General features: G+C 30.5%; 1 protein-coding gene across 3 annotated transcripts; it reads right to left on the bottom strand.

The window, feature by feature from the left end:
* Positions 1–11,543: 11,543 nt before the first annotated feature.
* On the bottom strand, positions 11,544–16,703 carry LOC100255640 (protein GRAVITROPIC IN THE LIGHT 1). Of its 3 annotated transcripts, none has more exons than XM_010645803.3 (3): positions 16,502–16,703; positions 16,072–16,194; positions 11,544–13,417 (listed from the first exon to the last, which is right to left on the bottom strand). In XM_010645803.3, exon 3 carries the CDS (start codon positions 13,415–13,417, stop codon positions 12,053–12,055), a length of 1,365 nt encoding a protein of 454 aa, XP_010644105.1. In that variant the 5' UTR covers positions 16,072–16,194; positions 16,502–16,703; the 3' UTR covers positions 11,544–12,052. The 3 variants fall into 3 exon arrangements, with proteins under 3 accessions (XP_010644105.1, XP_019072995.1, XP_002285510.1); XM_019217450.2 differs by lacking the exon at positions 16,502–16,703 and adding an exon at positions 16,429–16,500; XM_002285474.4 differs by lacking the exons at positions 16,072–16,194; positions 16,502–16,703 and adding an exon at positions 13,604–14,931.
* Between the last annotated feature and the right edge of the window lie 1,815 nt (positions 16,704–18,518).

Here is an 18,518-nt window from a genome sequence, read left to right as displayed (position 1 = left end):
GGAAAACAAGGATGTCAATTTTGTCTCCAACCTCGATTTTAATCCTACCAAAGACTCTATAAAAGGCATCTTGTATAGATGTCAACTCAATCTTCTCTAATCGACCAAAAACTCCATAATTTTAGGTTATGAAGTCATCTTGTATAGATGTCAACTCAATCTTCTCTAATCGACCAAAGACTCCGTAAATGGAATAGGTTGTGGCTATTAGACTGATGAAGTAATTGAATGTTATGAATTTACACATTGTCATATTATAGTGTGTTTGATAATGATTATAAGAAGTATTTCTAGTATATTTAATATTTAAAAATAAAAAAATTTCAAGTGTTAAAAAGACCATAAATACTTCTTAAAATCAATACTAAACGTCCTCTTAATTTACAAAGATTTTTATAATTCTATTAAATGACTAGTACGAACAATATTTTTATTTATTAAATATATATTAATTGATAAATTATTTAGAGAAATTTATCTAAAGCTTATAAAATGTTTATTAATTCAACCAATCCAAACATATATTTATTAACCTGATTTGAACTTGAGTTTAGAAAAATAAGTTTGTGATAAACTTAGATTGAACAGTTGTCTACTGAATCATGGATGAATGGACTTAATTTCTATTAAAGCCTCCTCAACTGTCACTTGAGACTCCAAGGGCATGTTTGAAATGTTAGATAAGCATGTGGAAATGAGGCTTCATTTTGTGTTAAAATAACTTATTAATAATGAAAAATTGGAATTAAAATTTTCATTCTTATAAATATCAAAACTCAATCATGTTAGAATTTGGATTCCTATCTTCATAATTTAACTTCCCAACTGAGTACTTTTTATGATGGTTAGTTTGCAAAGAGGAGATACGGCAACCCTCACCTTCATAGCTTGGGATTATAACTCCCAACTTTTTTTGTGGAGTCTTTATTCTACTATTAAATGCGTAAAAATAGCCCATTAATTTGTGCATTTGTAATGACTAATTGTTACATTATGTCAATGCTTCTTTTTCCCTTTTCTATCCAAACAAACATTTACCTGTCCGAACATGGTCTGTCTAACCAATTCATGTCCGGGCATCTCATTCCCTATTTTAGATAGTTCTACACATTTTCTTAGCCGAACGTGATCTAACCGCACAGTCCATGCCCAAAAACGCTTTGCTTCCCCACAAAACCAACCTAGGAGCCATACTTATCTTAGAGTTTCCTCCCCAAATAACAATATTGTTGGACCCTTAGATTTTGGAGTCCTCTTTTGTTGTGATTATGACACAAATCGAGTTATAGATCTGTAAGAAAATCAAGAAGTATATATAAAAGAAAAATAGAGTAAGTTGTATAATACTTGAAAAAACAAGGAGAGTACACCTAGGCCCCGCATTGTGAGCACTCTAATACTTAAGTTAGTCATCAAGAAAAGTCTTTCTAATTAGATTTGACATTATCTAGATTTATTTTTATTAATTAGATGAATATGGGCTAAGGGTGTGTCTCCTGTACTTTTTGAAGACTTAAACTAATTTAAAAGTTTGTTTGATAATGTTTTTAAAACACTTCTAACATAAAAGCATGCTTAAAAAATAAAGCATTTGAAAAGATTTAAAAAATACTTTTAAAAAATTAAAAAACCATTTAAGTACTTCTTAGAGAAACATTTGATAAATATTCTCCTAAAAACACTTTTAAAGATAACGTTTATATTAAAAATACTTTAAAAAGAAATACTGTTAGAATGTGTTTGACAATTATTTTAGGAAGTATTTTTAATCTTTTAACATTTGAAAATTTTTATTTTTCAAGTGTTAAAAATAGTATAAATATATTTCATAATATTTGTCAAATACACTCTTAGAGTACGTTTAACAGTGATTTTAAAAAGTGTTTTTAGCATTTTTTTTTTTTTTTAATATTAGAAATGCTAAAAATACTTCTCAAAATCACTATCAAACACACTTTTAAACACATTCTAAACCTCTAGCTAATTAAAGCAAGAAATTGGTGAGGACACATTATGGGCCATTAAGGCTTGCATGGGAGGTATTACATGGTAGGTAGAGGCTTGGCCCATGGGCCTTTTGACAAATGCTTCATGGAACTTGGTCTATATGCCTAGTAGAAATTGCTCTATGGATCTTAATTTATGGCATTTCAAAAATTGCACTATGGATCTTAGCCTATGCATGGATTGAAAAATTGGATTTTATCGGCGATATATCGGATATCAGGTGACCTCGAAATGAAATTCAACACCAACTATCGAAGAGGAGGAATATCGACGATATATCGGTTTGGAACCGATAAATCAGCAAAAAAATCTAGTGTGAAGCGATGTGCGGAGCAACGAAGAAAGCCTATCAAAATATCGGAGATATATCGACAATATATCAGGAAAATATCGGAGATTTTTTTGAAAGTTTTTTTAAAAATATTTATCCTTTTTTATTTTTTAATTATTCATTTTTAATTTATTTTTTATTTTAAATCTATATTATCATTTTATTTTTAACTACTTTTTATATTTATCTCATTTATGCATGGCATGTTCATACTTACAATCAATACTATCGAAACTTCATGTCCTAGTATGAATATTGTCTTCAACAAGATGGGCTCCCTTCGTCTAACAATATGATAGAATCACATCGATTTTCATTTTGGTATTAAGGACTATTACAATGTCATATGTATTATGTTTATGTGTCAATTATTTTCATTTAATAAAATCAAATATTTCTTAACTCAATTCTAACTTTCTAAGTGTGCAATTTCAAAATTTATATTTTCTATTCTTAAAATCCAAGTATCGTAAACTGTTTACCAATATTTTTTTTCTTTGACCATATTTATGTCAATTACACTTATAAAATAACTTTAACATGTATATTCTTGTTTATTTTATCATTCTTTGAATTTTTCTAAGCATTCTCATCAATTTTGGATAATTTTTGTCTCACCGATATTTGTGTAAAAATATTCATCGATATTTCTCCGATATTTCTAATATATCCGTAAAATTCAAGTACCGATATATCTGTATTTATCGATATTTCAATCCATGAGCCTATGGGCCTTTCAAATTTGTTCCATAACAATGTTGGGTCATCAAAGCTTACATCGAACCATATACATGGGTTCTTTGTCACAAAAGTAGCTTCGTCACAAAGTTAAAAACTTTTCCACCACTTGAAAGACGTATCAGCAGATGATGAGACTCAAGAATTATTTTTAAAAATATTTTTCTGATTTATTTTACGCTAAAGTTGTTATATGTACTTATATATAATGTAAAAGTTCTTAGAGTATTCTCAATTTTAATTTTGTTTTAATAATTAATATATTTTATAAAATTAATCCAATAATTTTAAATAACAAATCAAATTTAATTACTTAATGTTAATGTTGCTACAAATAAAAATTAAAACATGCACTTTTCCCCAAATTTAAATATTTTTTTTTAAATAATTCAATTATCATTTTAAAAAAAATATGAAATTTGAAAATAGAAAATTTTTCATCAACAAAGTTAAATGATAATAAGGTTGGGGTGAAAAGGGATGAGCACGTGGGGTTGTGGCATTTATCAAGAGTCCTATTTCTCTTTTAAAGAATTTATATTTGTATCCCTTCAATAGTTATAATCATTGATCTTATATATGCATCCACTTTAAAGCATTAATTTTATTAACACATACACCTAAAAAAATTTAATTCACCTCAAATATTCCTTTGATTATTCTCTTCCACGCTTACCTTCTTCCTTCATATCTTCATTTTTTTCTTTTCAACAACAAAACTTAAACCAAAATCCTTTCTTGGAAACTTGTTTGTTAACAAAAAAATATTTAAGATAAATTCACAGTTAATTCAAACCATTTTTATACATATTTTAATTTGCACACTAATGTTGTGGTCGTATTGCCACATGAATATATTTTAGTGCTTACTCACAGCACCACTCTCCACCTGATATTGTCAGATTCAAGGTTGTAATGATGCATGCACGACCTATTAGTCAACTAGAAAATATCTCGATAGTGTGTTATGAAAGCCCTCGTTGGCACATTTCTAACCGAAAATTAGGTCTTATACCATTCTATTACAGTCCCACTCTCCACCTAATATTGTCTTATTTAAGGTTGCAGTGACGCACACAAAGCCCACTAGTCGGCCCTAATTTTGCTTCTTTACTAGGCCTATGCCCTTAAGAAAAGGTCTCAATAGCGTGTTATGAAAGTCCTCCATATATAGTTTTTCACCATTCACTCCTCAGATGATGTAGGACACTACAATCTTATATAAAATTTGATAAAAAAATTGTTATGAAGATAGTTAAAATATATATATATATATATATATGTAAATAATTTAAAAGTGAGAAATTTTAAAAAAGTGAAAGAAAAATGAGAAAAACAAAAAATTATTTCGTTGTATCTAGACCTATGAGGATGAATTCTAGGTCAAAATTCTCATTGTATTTCTCCTAACTCAGTCACACTAAATTCTTCATTGGACTTTTGTTATTTCCAAATTGTTCATGATTAAAGATTGTTAGAGGAGATGATATAAGTGTTTTTGAGGTAGTGGATGATATCAAATATTAGTCAACCAAATTTTAATCTTTTATCCTTTTGTCGAAAAATGGAGTTGAATATTTTAGTGTCAAAAATTGTATTTAAAACATTTCAATTGATTTTTGATCGATCAAACTAAAAGGTAACTAGTTTCAACTTGTACCAAGATGTTTTTCAATCTTTTCTAATCAATTGGACTTCAATCACATATCCGAATTTTCATTATTTTCCAAATGAATTTCAATCATTTCATGGGTTTTAAAACCCTATTATTTAAGCCCTATTTCTAAAAAAAGTTAAGAGAAAGCTAAGAAAGCTTGGTGACCCCTCTTTGAGCTTTACACTTCTAACCAAATTTGGAGCGTGTTTGTGTTGAGAGAAAATCTTATGGGTTTGAGTTGAAAATCAATTTTTGATTGAAAAAATTTCCTTCAAAATGGGTTTATTCAATGTGGTTTTCATCTCTACTCTTATATTCAATATATTTGGGATAAAAACTCAAATTTCTTCTTGTGTGGATTCAAGAAAAGGACAAAATCAAACTTGATATAGATTCCAAGTATTCTCCAAAAGAAAAAAAAATGGAAAAGTGAAGTTAGAAGGTTTTAGGCAAGTGATCCGACAGATGATTGAAGGTTTAAGTTAAATAAATCTTTATACTCAATTAATTTTCTTCATAGTGAATGTCTTACTTGCTTAATGTTCATGGTTTTCATCTTTTCAGAAGTTTTCCATATTAAAATTTTGGTGTCATTGCCTGTTTATTTTTCTCTCATCTTTTTATTAGTTTTTCATTATTTTATAATATTTTCATTAGGTTATTATGTCGATTGATTGAAGTTATGAATTGGAATTGGTTCGTTTAAGCTTTGGAAGAGTATGAAATATTTCAATTTTGATGTTGATATCAAGGGACATATGAAAATGTGAATTTGAGTTGATGAAATGTCTTATATTTCTTAATTAAGGAGCCAACCTATTTCTTAATTAAGGAGAGTTGGCTCATTTGCATGTAAATTGTATTGACTATGAGAAAGTGTTAATGCATCCATTATTACTTGTAATTTGCTTGCTTGTTAATAGAATTGGTTTTCAATACTTGAAAAATAGGGGAACCTTGCATAGAGGTGGCTCGAACCCAAGAGTTCCTATCAAATCAAGATACTATATTAAACTATCAATTTTTCTAAAAATTTAAACTTGTAAGATTTAGGTTTAATATTCATATTATGCTGCTTAACAATAAAAAACACCACTTAAAAAAATAAAATAAAAAATAAAAAATAAAAAAGGCCCTATGCAGTTCCTTAAGCTTTCAAACATTCAAAGGAACATGGCAAATGATGGACAACACATTGTAAATTAGGAGAACAAGATTTAATGCCACAAGGCCCACGACCGTCCAATCTTATCTATTCATGTCTCATGTCCTGCAAAAATTCAATGCACCATTCTAGATTTTTCATTTTGGGCCCTCTTCCTAAAGTTGGACCGTCTCACAAATTCAAACTATAATTATTTTTTAAAATTTTCATTTTATGAAGTGTTTTTCAAAAATTATACATGTAAACAAGAGATTTTTATTTTTATATTTGAATTTTAAAAATTCTTATTTTTAATATAATTTTAGGTAACTTACAAATTATTTACGGATTTTGAAGAATCTATATTCATTACATATTTTGAAAAGAAAAAAAAAAACTATTTGGTATAATTATACTTTTACATTTTGTTGGTAAAATAAATTTTTTATTAATTAAATTATAATTGAATTCATCGTCAATATTGTGACTTCTCTGAATTTAACAAATTCAAGTTTGATAATATACATTGAACACGTGATATGCAATTTCAAAATATAACATGTAATAAAATTTAGAAAGCTACAAACCAATCAAAAATAAATAAAACAATTAAGGTAAAAAAAGAATTAAAAACATAATTTTTTTATTGATAAATTTTCTAAATAAATGAAACAAATTATTAAAATCATAAATCGATTTCTACTTGTACCAAGATGCTAAAAAAGGCACATTGGATTGATTTTTGATCGATCAAACTAAAAGGTAACTAGTTTTTACTTGTACCAAGATGTTTTTCAATCTTTTCTAATCAATTGGACTTCGATCACATATCCGAATTTTCATTATTTTCCAAATGAATTTTAATCATTTCATGGGTTTTAAAACCCTATTATTTAAGTCCTATTTCTAAAAAAGGAAAAGAAAGTTGACAAAGCTTGGTGACCCCACTTTGAGCTTTACACTTCTTGCCAAATTTGGAGTGTGTTTGTGTTGAGAGAAAATCTTATGGGTTTGAGTTGAAAATCAATTTTTGAGTGAAAAAAATTCCTTCAAAATGGGTTGATTCAATGTGGTTTCCATCTCTACTCTTATATTCAATATATTTGGGATAAAAACTCAAATTTCTTCTTATGTGGATTCAATAAGAGGACAAAATCAAACTTGGTATAGATTTCAAGTATTCTCCAAAAGAAAAAAAAAATGGAAAAGTGAAGTTAGAAGGTTTTAGGCAAGTGATCCGACAGAGGATTGAAGGTTTAAGTTAAATAAATCTTTATACTCAATTAATTTTCTTCATAGTGGATGTCTTACTTGCTTAATGTTCATGGTTTTCATCTTTTCAGAAGTTTTTCATATTAAAATTTTGGTGTCATTGCCTTTTTTTTTTATCTCATCTTTTTATTAGTTTTTCATTAGTTTATGATATTTTCATTAAGTTATTATGTCGATTGATTGAAGTTATGAATTGGAATTGGTTCATTTAAGCTTTGGAAGGGTATGAAATATTTCAATTTTGATGTTGATATCAAGGGACATATGAAAACATGAATTTGAGTTGATGAAATGTCTTATATTTCTTAATTAGGGAGCAAACCTATTTCTTAATTGAGGAGAGTTGGCTCATTTGCATGTGAATTGTATTGATTATGAGAAAGTGTTAATGCATCCATTATTGCTTGTGATTTGCTTGCTTGTAAATAGAATTGATTTTTAATACTTGAAAAATAGGGGAACCATGCATAGAGGTGGCTCGAACCCACGACTTCTTGCCAAATCAAGATACTATATTAAACTATCAATTTTCTTAAAAATTTAAACTTATAAGATTTTGGTTCGATATTCATATTATGCTACTTAACAATAAATAACACCACTTAAAAATAAAAAATAATAATAAATAAATAAAAGGCCCTATGTAGTTCCTTAAGCTTTCAAACATTCAAAGGAACGTGGCAAATGATGGACAACATATTGTAAATCAGGAGAACAAGATTTAATGCCACAAGGTCCACGACCGTCCAATCTAATCTATTCATGTCTCATGTCCTGCAAAAATTCAATGCACCATTCTAGATTTTTCATTTTGGGCCCCCCTTCCTAAAGTTGGACCGTCTCATAAATTCAGAATATAATTTTTTTGTTTAATTTCATTTTATGAAGTGTTTTTCAAAAATTATACATGTAAACAAGAGATTTTTGTTTTAATATTTGAATTTTAAAAATTCTTATTTTTAATATAATTTTAGGTAACTTACAAATTATTTACGGATTTTGAAGAATCTATATTCATTACATATTTTGAAAAGAAAAAAAAAAAAACTATTTGGTACAATCATACTTTTATATTTTGTTGGTAAAATAAAATTTTTATTAATTAAATTATAATTAAATTCATCATCAAAATTGTGACTTCTCTGAATTTAACAAATTCAAGTCTAATAATATACATTGAACATGTGATATGCAATTTCAAAAAATAACATGTAATAAAATTTAGAAAACTACAAACCAAATCTTGTCAAAAATAAATAAAAAAATTAAGGTAAAAAAAGAATTAAAAACATAATTTTTTATTGATAAATTTTCTAAATAAATGAAACAAATTATTAAAATCATAAATCGATTTCTACTTGTACCAAGATGCTAAAAAAGGCACATTGGATTGATTTTTGATCGATCAAACTAAAAGGTAACTAGTTTCTACTTGTACCAAGATGTTTTTCAATCTTTTCTAATCAATTGGACTTCAATCACATATCCGAATTTTCATTATTTTCCAAATGAATTTCAATCATTTCATGGGTTTTAAAACCCTATTATTTAAGTCCTATTTCTAAAAAAGGAAAAGAAAGTTGACAGAGCTTGGTGACCCCACTTTGAGCTTTACACTTCTTGCCAAATTTGGAGTGTGTTTGTGTTGAGAGAAAATCTTATGGGTTTGAGTTGAAAATCAATTTTTGAGTGAAAAAAATTCCTTCAAAATGGGTTGATTCAATGTGGTTTCCATCTCTACTCTTATATTCAATATATTTGGGATAAAAACTCAAATTTCTTCTTGTGTGGATTCAAGAAGAGGACAAAATAAAACTTGGTATAAATTCCAAGTATTCCCCAAAAGAAAAAAGTGGATAATTGAAGTTAGAAGGATTTAGGCAAGTAATCCGAGAGAGGATTGAAGGTTTAAGTTAAATAAATCTTTGCACTCAATTAATTTTCTTCATAGTGGATGTCTTACTTGCTTAATGTTCATAGTTTTCATCTTTTCAGAAGTTTTTCATATTAAACTTTTGGTGTTATTGCCTGTTTATTTTTATCTCATCTTTTTATTAGTTTTTCATTAGTTTATGATATTTTCATTAAGTTATTATGTCGATTGATTGAAGTTATGAATTGGAATTGGTTCATTTGAGCTTTGGAAGGGTATGAAATATTTCAATTTTGATGTTGATATCAAGGGACATATGAAAATATGAATTTGAGTTGATGAAATGTCTTATATTTCTTAATTAGGGAGCAAACCTATTTCTTAATTGAGGAGAGTTGGCTCATTTGCATGTGAATTATATTGACTATGAGAAGGTGTTAATGCATCCATTATTACTTATGATTTGCTTGCTTGTTAATAGAATTGATTTTTAATACTTGAAAAATAGGGAACCGTGCATAGAAGTGGCTCGAACCCACGACTTCTTGCCAAATCAAGATACTATATTAAACTATCAATTTTCCTAAAAATTTAAACTTATAAGATTTGGGTTTAATATTCGCTTAACAATAAATAACACCACTTAAAAATAAAAAATAATAATGATAAATAAATAAATAAAAGGCCTTATGTAGTTCTTAAGCTTTCAAACATTCAAAGGAACGTGGCAAATGATGGACAACACATTGTAAATCAGGAGAACAAGATTTAATGCCACAAGGCCCACGACTGTCCAATCTAATCTATTCATGTCTCATGTCCTACAAAAATTTAATGCATCATTCTAGATTTTTCATTTTGGGCCCCTCTTCCTAAAGTTGGACCGTCTCACAAATTCATAATATAATTTTTTTAAAAATTTTCATTTTATGAAGCGTTTTTGAAAAAATTATACATGTAAACAAGAGATTTTTGTTTTAATATTTGAATTTTAAAAATTTTTATTTTTAATATAATTTTAGATAACTTACAAATTATTTACATATTTTGAAGAATCTAAATTCATTACATATTTTGAAAAGAAATAAAAAAACTATTTGGTACAATCATACTTTTATATTTTGTTGGTAAAATAAAATTTTTATTAATTGAATTCATCGTCAAAATTGTGACTTCTCTGAATTTAATAAATTTAAGTTTGATAATATACATTGAACATGCGATATGCAGTTTCAAAAGATAGCATATAACAAAATTTAGAAAACTACAAACCAAATCTTGTCAAAAATAATTAAGGTAAAAAAAAAATTTAATATAATTTTTTTTATTGATAAATTTTCTAAATAAATAAAACAAATTATTAAAATCATAAAATCAAAATCAAATAATCAAATTTTTAGAATTTCAAATTTAATTTCATAACTTCATCTATCAATAAAAGTAACTTCCTTCAATGTTGGAGCCTTGGAAGAACACTTCACAAGACATTCTTAAATCTAAAAAGGCACACAAAGCATAACGTATACGCTTCATTATTTTCAAGTTCAATAAAATCATTCAAGAATAAGTCACATTAATTCGACTTTGATATTATGAAGACACCTATATCAATGATGAATGAAATCGGATCAGAATAAATTATTTTTTTATAAAAAATATTATCCCAAAGAATTAGATTCAACAATTATTTGAATGGAAATATTTAGATTGGACCCATTAGATGTTGTGAACCCATCAAGACAATCACATCTTTGGGCTGTCCAAGAGAGGTGTCAAGCATTTGTTGAAGGGTTGGCCTTTCATGACCCACCATGTCATAAATGGGCAATAGGTAATATCCCTAGTGTAGGACTAACTACAAATGAAGGTGACCCTCGTTCAAAATGTCCCCCCTCTCCTCAACCATTGGGGACCCCCTTCATGGGTCTTCTCCCTCTACAGTCTTCTAGAGATTAGACCAAGGACCTTTTAGCTCATGACTTGTGGGTAAGAAAATTTTTAGAATAAAAACATTTAATTTAATAATAATAATAATATATTTTAAAAAAAAAATTCAACAAGTTGGTATGATGGTCCATCCAAATAAGACAAATTCTATAATCTAACTACGCTGGATGCATACAAACCTTAAAAATTCATACTTTGACACTGTTTGGATTATGACTAAAAATAGGAATAGGAATCAGATTTTCGTTTTCATATGAATCAAAATTGAAGAAGTGCAAAAATGAGTGAATAAAAATCATTTGATATCAAATGAAATGGGCCATGATCAAATCTAATGTCAATTATTAAAAATAATAATAATAATAAAATCTGTCATGTACATATTCTCTACATGGAGTGCGTCATGCATCATGGTGTCCAGCGAAGTTGAGTGCTCAGACATAAACACGACGTTAATAAACAAAGACAGACAGTCCAACACTCGATTATTAAAACCCATGGTTGCCTAATTTCAAAGCGCCCTTTCACCGAGCTTAAAGCTGGAGCTTGCTGCACGACACTCAGACCCAGATCATGCAAAATTCAAAGACGTCAAATTGCTATTAAAATAATGAAAAAGTTCTAGTCCTTTTCCCTGTACTAGCATTAAAAAATGGTAAAAAATAAATAAAAACCCATGTCACATAGAGAGAATCCAATATAATACAGCCAAACAGCCCCTCTGGGGCTTCCTAAATATCAACAAAATTGGGAGAATGTCTCTATATATACTACTACTATATATAGAGAGTAGTAGAAAATGAAATAAAGGTTCAGTCGGTGCTCCCACAACGGTCCACGCGCTTTTCCTTTTAAAAATGGCCACAAAACAAAGACACGGCATGGCTCGGTACTCTGCCCCATGTTTTTGAGTCCCCACAACACCCTCAGCAACCAGGCAAGCCATTTCATTTCTCATCATCTTCCCATAATTTTACTCTCAGAAAACGTCTAAAGAAATGGCCTCCAGTTCAATTCAAATGTGCTGTGGGTCCATATGTTGTGCCCTATCAGCGCATTCGATAATCTTGGTTCCATGGCAGATTAACATTGGGAGAGATATACCTGACACTGTATAACAGTTTTACCGATCCTGAATCCTGGAACTACAGTGAATGCCACTCGTGAGTGGGTTTCCGGTGGGCAGTCTGGGGCGGGAGATGGTTCATCGATAATGCTTTCCATGTAGACTTCAGAGAAGGGGCAGCCCTTGTTGACTTGGAAGATTTTGGCCTCAGGGTTGAATGAAAAGGCCAGGCAATGCAGGAGCCAAACCCGCTTCGCCATTTCTGAGAATGAGGTGAAGAAGGGGGTGTCTGGAAACTTTCCAGAGTTGACAATGCTTCTCTGGCTGAGGTTGCCGAAGAAGGATGATTCCATCTTGGGGTGGACGAGCTTCAGGTACTTGGCACGGCAGAATTTACCAAATGTTGACTTTGGCTTCTGGGCAAGATATTCCTTCACTCTTGTGGATTTCAATTTGATGAATCTCTCAAAGAAGAACCGCTGCCATTGATTTTGCTCTGGCAATGACTCATTTGGGAGAGAAAAGTTTGGGAAGTGAAAACTGTCAAACATTTCTCGGCAAACAAACGACTCAAAGGCCAAGCATCTGTGAGTGGCTTTCAAAAAGACTACACTTGGTTGTATAGCTGCGGCAGCTGCATTGATATCCCAGCCTGATGATTCCATCTCATTGATCATCAGTCTGACAAAGCTTCGAATAGATTTAACCGTATGCTGAAGAACTGTGATGAAATGGCTGGGACTTATGCCCGATAGGTGCAGATTGTCGAGCACAGATAAATGCGCACTTGGATTTAACCTCTTCTCAAGCGACTTGTTCTGCTTATGGCAGTCTTCCAACTTCTCTCTAAGAAAAGTGATTTCAGAATCCTTAAGTTTCATCTGACATTCCAACTTCTTCCTCATGATTTCATACGTTTTCAAAAGACTCTTCTGCTCCTGAATTTCGGCCAAACACAGTGTCCTTTCAGGGGAAGGATCAAACTGTTTCTTCAGATAACACCGCTTCAACTCTGACAAATTCTTCAACTCAGAAACCACAATCTGATCAGCAGATTGAATCCCATTGGAATCATAAGGAGACTGAGCATACTGTAGCTGGGCATATGCCGATTTAACAGATGATATGCTAGCAAATAGTTGTGCAAGATGGGCTTCCAGCTCAGCTGTGTTCCTGAGTTTTTCATCGTTGTCATCGTAAGACTGAGACCGAGACCAACTACCGGTATCCTGATCATCCTTGCTGCTTTCCGGTGCCTTGATTTTCTGAATTCCATCTACTGGGGCAACGCCAGTGACCATGCGAAGGTGAAGGACCTTAGCAAAAGTGCGGGCCAATCTACTCTTACTTGGGGTCACTGCTGATCGCTTAACTGAATCCATCTGAATCAAAGAAAACACAGATAATTATGAAGATTATGATGAGGCCGATGTTGATGAGAGGGACTTGGCAATATATTTTGAGTGGTTGCAGGTATTAAAACAAAGGATATTAAAAATTGACACAAAGGTGACAAGGATGGCAATGATGAGCCTATTCCAACAAAGGAGAAAAGTAATATGCTTTACACTCTTAGATATGCTTTAACTCTTGGATCGAGGCCATCAATGGAGGATGAAATTCTTTTTCCTTTTTGCCTGTGAGAATTTCCAATTTGCTTCCCTTTTGAAAGTGTAAATAATGTAGATTTTGAAAGTGGGAAAAAGAAAAAGATGTACAGAGAGGGAGAAACAGGAGGAACAAGAAGAAGAAGCTGATAAAAGCGACTCAAGGGCACGCTCAAAAGACAGCATCCAAAGTTGAAAGTTCCAAACGCTTATCCCAATAACACAGATTTTTCTATGCCACAAACCTCTTGTGCCAAAAAGAGCATCTGAACTAACAACTCGTGAAAATTATGCCCACACATTTTTTGTTTGGTCATCATATGCCTACTATTCAACAATGTTTAGGTAAGAAAGTCCTACTAAAGAATTTTAGTTAGTCCAATGTCATTCCACACAAGCAATGTATCTTTTAGGAAAAGCACAGACGCACAGCATTACCTTAAATTGGCACTTCTTAGAATAATCAACCATATGTCATTAGTGATTGAAACTTCCCTTTTCATGTTCAGTGTATGAGACGATGTTATTATCGAAATTGTTTTGTTACTTTCAGGGTAAATTAAAGCTAATTATGTTAAATAGCTATATGTGTAAAGCCATGGAAGCAACAAAACAACTCTAACAATAACACCATCTGAACATATCTATCAAAAAAAAAAACACCATCTGAACATGAAAAATATTCTTTCTATCTGCAGAAGCATCAATGACTGTTTAATCACATGGCATACATGAGGAAACTCGGTGATTGAGGCTCCAATTTATATATGATTCCAAAGGGTCATTCTCTTATTAATCGAACTTGGATTCCACCCTTCAAAACAAGGGTTCAAGTTATAAATCACAAAGGAAAAGGGTCATCATTTTTGGAACGAAACAAATCTCTTCATGCAATAAACCTCTTTCAATTCATGACCACCGTGTGACACACCATAGATAGAACTCATGCTCTACCAAAAGAAATTCATGTTGCGTAACACGACTCCCTAAAGATATGTCAGTCAATAAATTGAATCCTAGCTAACCTTAACACATTTTAATCCCGACCCTTATGCCCAACCCACAAACTGAGTTTGGCTTTGACTCACCATGCAGCCAGGTAATGTGGAAAACCTTTTTCCTCATATTGGATCCCCATTAAAAATGAAGACAAGCATGATCAATTTATCCCATCCTCGCAAATTTTTGCACATTTCCTTGAGGGTCTATTCTAAGTTTGCGGGAAAGAAAATAGGAAGACTTTAGGTGGTGTTTTTTTTTTACTTAATTCTAAATAGAACCTTAATGCTTAATAGTGTTAAATATTAGGTTGTTTGTTTTTGTAGTATTTTATTTCTATTAAGTATTAAAAAGTAAAAAAATCCAATATGTTGTTTTTTCTATTTAGAAAACGCTATATATTTTTGTTTTTTCTATTTAATAAAAAGTTTATAATAAGTCATGAAAAAATAGAAAAACAAACAACCTAAATTCTGAAAACAAACTACTTTAAACAAAAAGTCAAAAAAACAAACACCACCTAAATAAACAATAAGATTAAACCCTATAAATTTTGAAATCTATTTTCCCTCTTTCAACTTCTATACAAAGAACAAAAATTTTGAAGATGCATGAATTTTTAAATAATTTTTATCACATCTTTCAAGATTCTTGCCTTTATTTTCCTGCTTCTAATACTTCTCATGACCCCAAACAGATCCTCCGAATAATGTTAAATACTTTAACTTCTCTTTTAGCCAAACTCATAATTACTCCCATTCTTAAAAAATTCACCCTCTTAAGTGACTAAACCTATCCTCCAAAATTAATCATAGGCTGAATTCTAATCTTAGCAAAATGACTCCCACCCATAACACGTGACCACATGGATTCTCAGTCCCACCCCCTTCAATGTGCCAAGCCATAGCCTACTGTGTATCACCAAATGTTGCAGAATCATGTGGGCCCATCTTGGCCCACCATTTTCTCTCAAATTTGTTTCCTACACATGACAACTAGTCACTAGACTCACAACCACATAATACTCAGGTCTCGACCGTTCGATTTCATTGGCACAGAGGGCTGATCCTTGGGATTCGTCTTTGTCTTACTTTAAGGTATTTCAATAAATCCAACGGTCATGATAAAGTTTCCAGTCTTGCTTACACAGAAGAACTGGCATTTACAGAGAGTATGACAGGTCGCTACCCGTCTACCAAGTCAGCAAGAAATATTTTCGTCCTAGCCGTTGGATTTATAATTAAGTGTTTTGGACGGAGGACAGAGCTTAAACACATGTGGTCCCAATCGGACGGCTAATATTCATATCACCAAAACGCGGCGCTAACGTGGCGACAAAGACATCGCGCACCTCCATGGAGGTTCATAGAGCTTACCGAGCCACACCGAACAAAACCAGTTGGTTTCGAATCAGCGAGAAATTGGCGTACCTTTCAAAATGCCGCGAGAAACCGCGATTCACGTTCAACTCGTCCTCTTCATCCCAACGCGAATCTCAAGAAAATAGAGGAGCCGATTCCACGGCCGCTAACGTCCTCCGACGGGCTCGACCTCTGCGAAACCAAAACCGTAAGCGAAAACAAACTTCATATGCTTTCCGAGACGCAAAAATGAAAATCAAAACCATAAAATTTTGTCATTCTCACAAACAAACCCTGCAAACCGCTAATAGACTCTGATTCATCAACGAGAATCGGAAACAACACAAATAAATAAATAAAAATTCGAAAATAAAATTTTAATGATGCTATGAAGATTAGAGACTAAGAATGAGGATGAAAACCGACCAGGAATGGAAAGAAAATGGGAAGAAAAAGAGAAAGAATCGGTGAAAGGATGGTTTCGAAGAAAGCTCCTTACCTTGCCAAGAAGCTTCGTGTGTATGTATATGTACCAAAAAACAGGAAGAAAATCAGAGTTTGACAAGTGACTTCAATGGCGGTTGTTGTGTATGGAAAAAGGGAGATTGCAGAAGAAAAAAAAAAAAAGAATCAAGCCCAAAAGGTGGAAGAGACGAAGAGGAGAAGACAGAGCGATGGCAAATTCAGAATTTGTCAGAAATGGGAGGGCATCGAGAATTAAAAATTTCTTAGCTTCGGTCAATTTTTTATTTTCACCAGACGGTTTTACCCTTCATATTTGCTGCTTTTTACGATCCTAGGAGAGATACTTAGAATTTAAAAATTAAAAATAATAACAATAATATTACACTATATAATTTTTACATAAATTAGAGTAATTTATACCATACTTTCTATAAATTGTTTTTGAAAATATGATTTTAAAAATGTTATATTTTATGAATATTTCATTAAATTTAAAAAATATATTTTTAAATAGAAATTAATTTTTATAGAAAAAATAATTACTTCTTATTCCATTCATGCCTTGTTAAAAAAGAACAGGTTAAAATATAAATATAGTAAAATTATTTTTAGATTTAATGCAAATTATTTTTAAGATATAAAATTTAATTATATTATAAAGGGGAAAATAAAAAAAATAAAAATAAAAAAGGTAGTGGGTGGCATAGTGCTCGTATTATTTCTCTAAAAGAGTGAATTACTTAAAATCTTCCAAAAAGGGCATTGGTGGCAGAGTGGGAGATATCAACGTCTGGAAGGGTAGTTTCGGCATTTCAGAAAAGTTCTGATATAGAAATGGGCTGATCCCGCGATGGGTGACAGTGGAATCAACGGCTGATATGTGTCCTGGAGAGAGTGTGTCCCGTGTAATTACTCGGACAGGGTGGCTTGAAAGTGATGTTGGTGGGTGCACGCCATGTGGCTTCTATGACTGATGTGATGTGTCCACGTGTTATATGCCAGGTGATTGTGATGACTAATCACCAGATCACCTCGAACTTGAGGTTCAAATTTGTTCATAAGCCTCTCTAATTTATTTTATATTAATTTTGGAAACAACATATATATATATATATATAAATAAAATAAATTTTTATTATTATATATTTTTCTGACCAATTTTATTTATTGATATTTTAAAAATGTTTACATATTCTAGAATGTCCACAAGCCAAATTAATAGTTTTTATTTTAAATTTTTGATATTTTAAAATAATTAATACCATCATTTAAATGATAATTAATGTCATCCTATTAAAAGAAATATTAAATTAAAAAAAAAAGTAGAAGGGAAAATAGATTTGAAATATTTTCATGGAAAAATAAAATAAAAAGAACATTGATTAGATGGTACTATTTACCAAAGATTTGTAAATTATAATGAAATAAATAAGTTTTTAAAAATCAGTATTATTTTTAAATAATTTTTATTTTAATGTTATATTTGAAGATAATTTTATCTTCATTTTGAGATTAATGTTTGTCTTATATTCCACTTAAATTTTATTTTTTTAAATTCTTTTTTTATTTAATATTATTAAAAAAATTAAATATAATAATTTAAAAAATTATTTCCAACTCGTAAAATTCAACAAGTTATTTTATAAAAAGACAATTTTTGAATATTAAATTATTGAAAGAAATCGACATGTTTCTAAATATTTTTTACAAATTTTTTTATTAAAAAAATCAATATAAATATCAAAATTCCCAAAAGTCCAAGCTCCCATCAAAATTAAAAGCTATAGCCAAAAACTTTGACCAAGCCTCATCATAATTTTCATACTTGCATACATTCATCTTTAAAACTTTTAATGTGCTAGCTCATTTCAATTGGTGGTCCCACCTTTGAAAATTAAGAGATTTAAATATTTGATGTTGGCATCTTGAAAAGGCGTTGTGCAATTAATTAGATGACTAGTTTTTTTCTTAATTAAAGAATAAAAATAGCCCAAAAAATATTTAAAAAATTTTAATAATTGGGTTTTAATTGGTCTGCACACATTTTTTTA

The sequence above is a fragment of the Vitis vinifera genome, chromosome 19, assembly GCF_030704535.1.
Source record: "Vitis vinifera cultivar Pinot Noir 40024 chromosome 19, ASM3070453v1".
Lineage (NCBI taxonomy): Eukaryota > Viridiplantae > Streptophyta > Magnoliopsida > Vitales > Vitaceae > Vitis > Vitis vinifera.
This window is presented reverse-complemented; position numbering and strand designations above follow the sequence as displayed.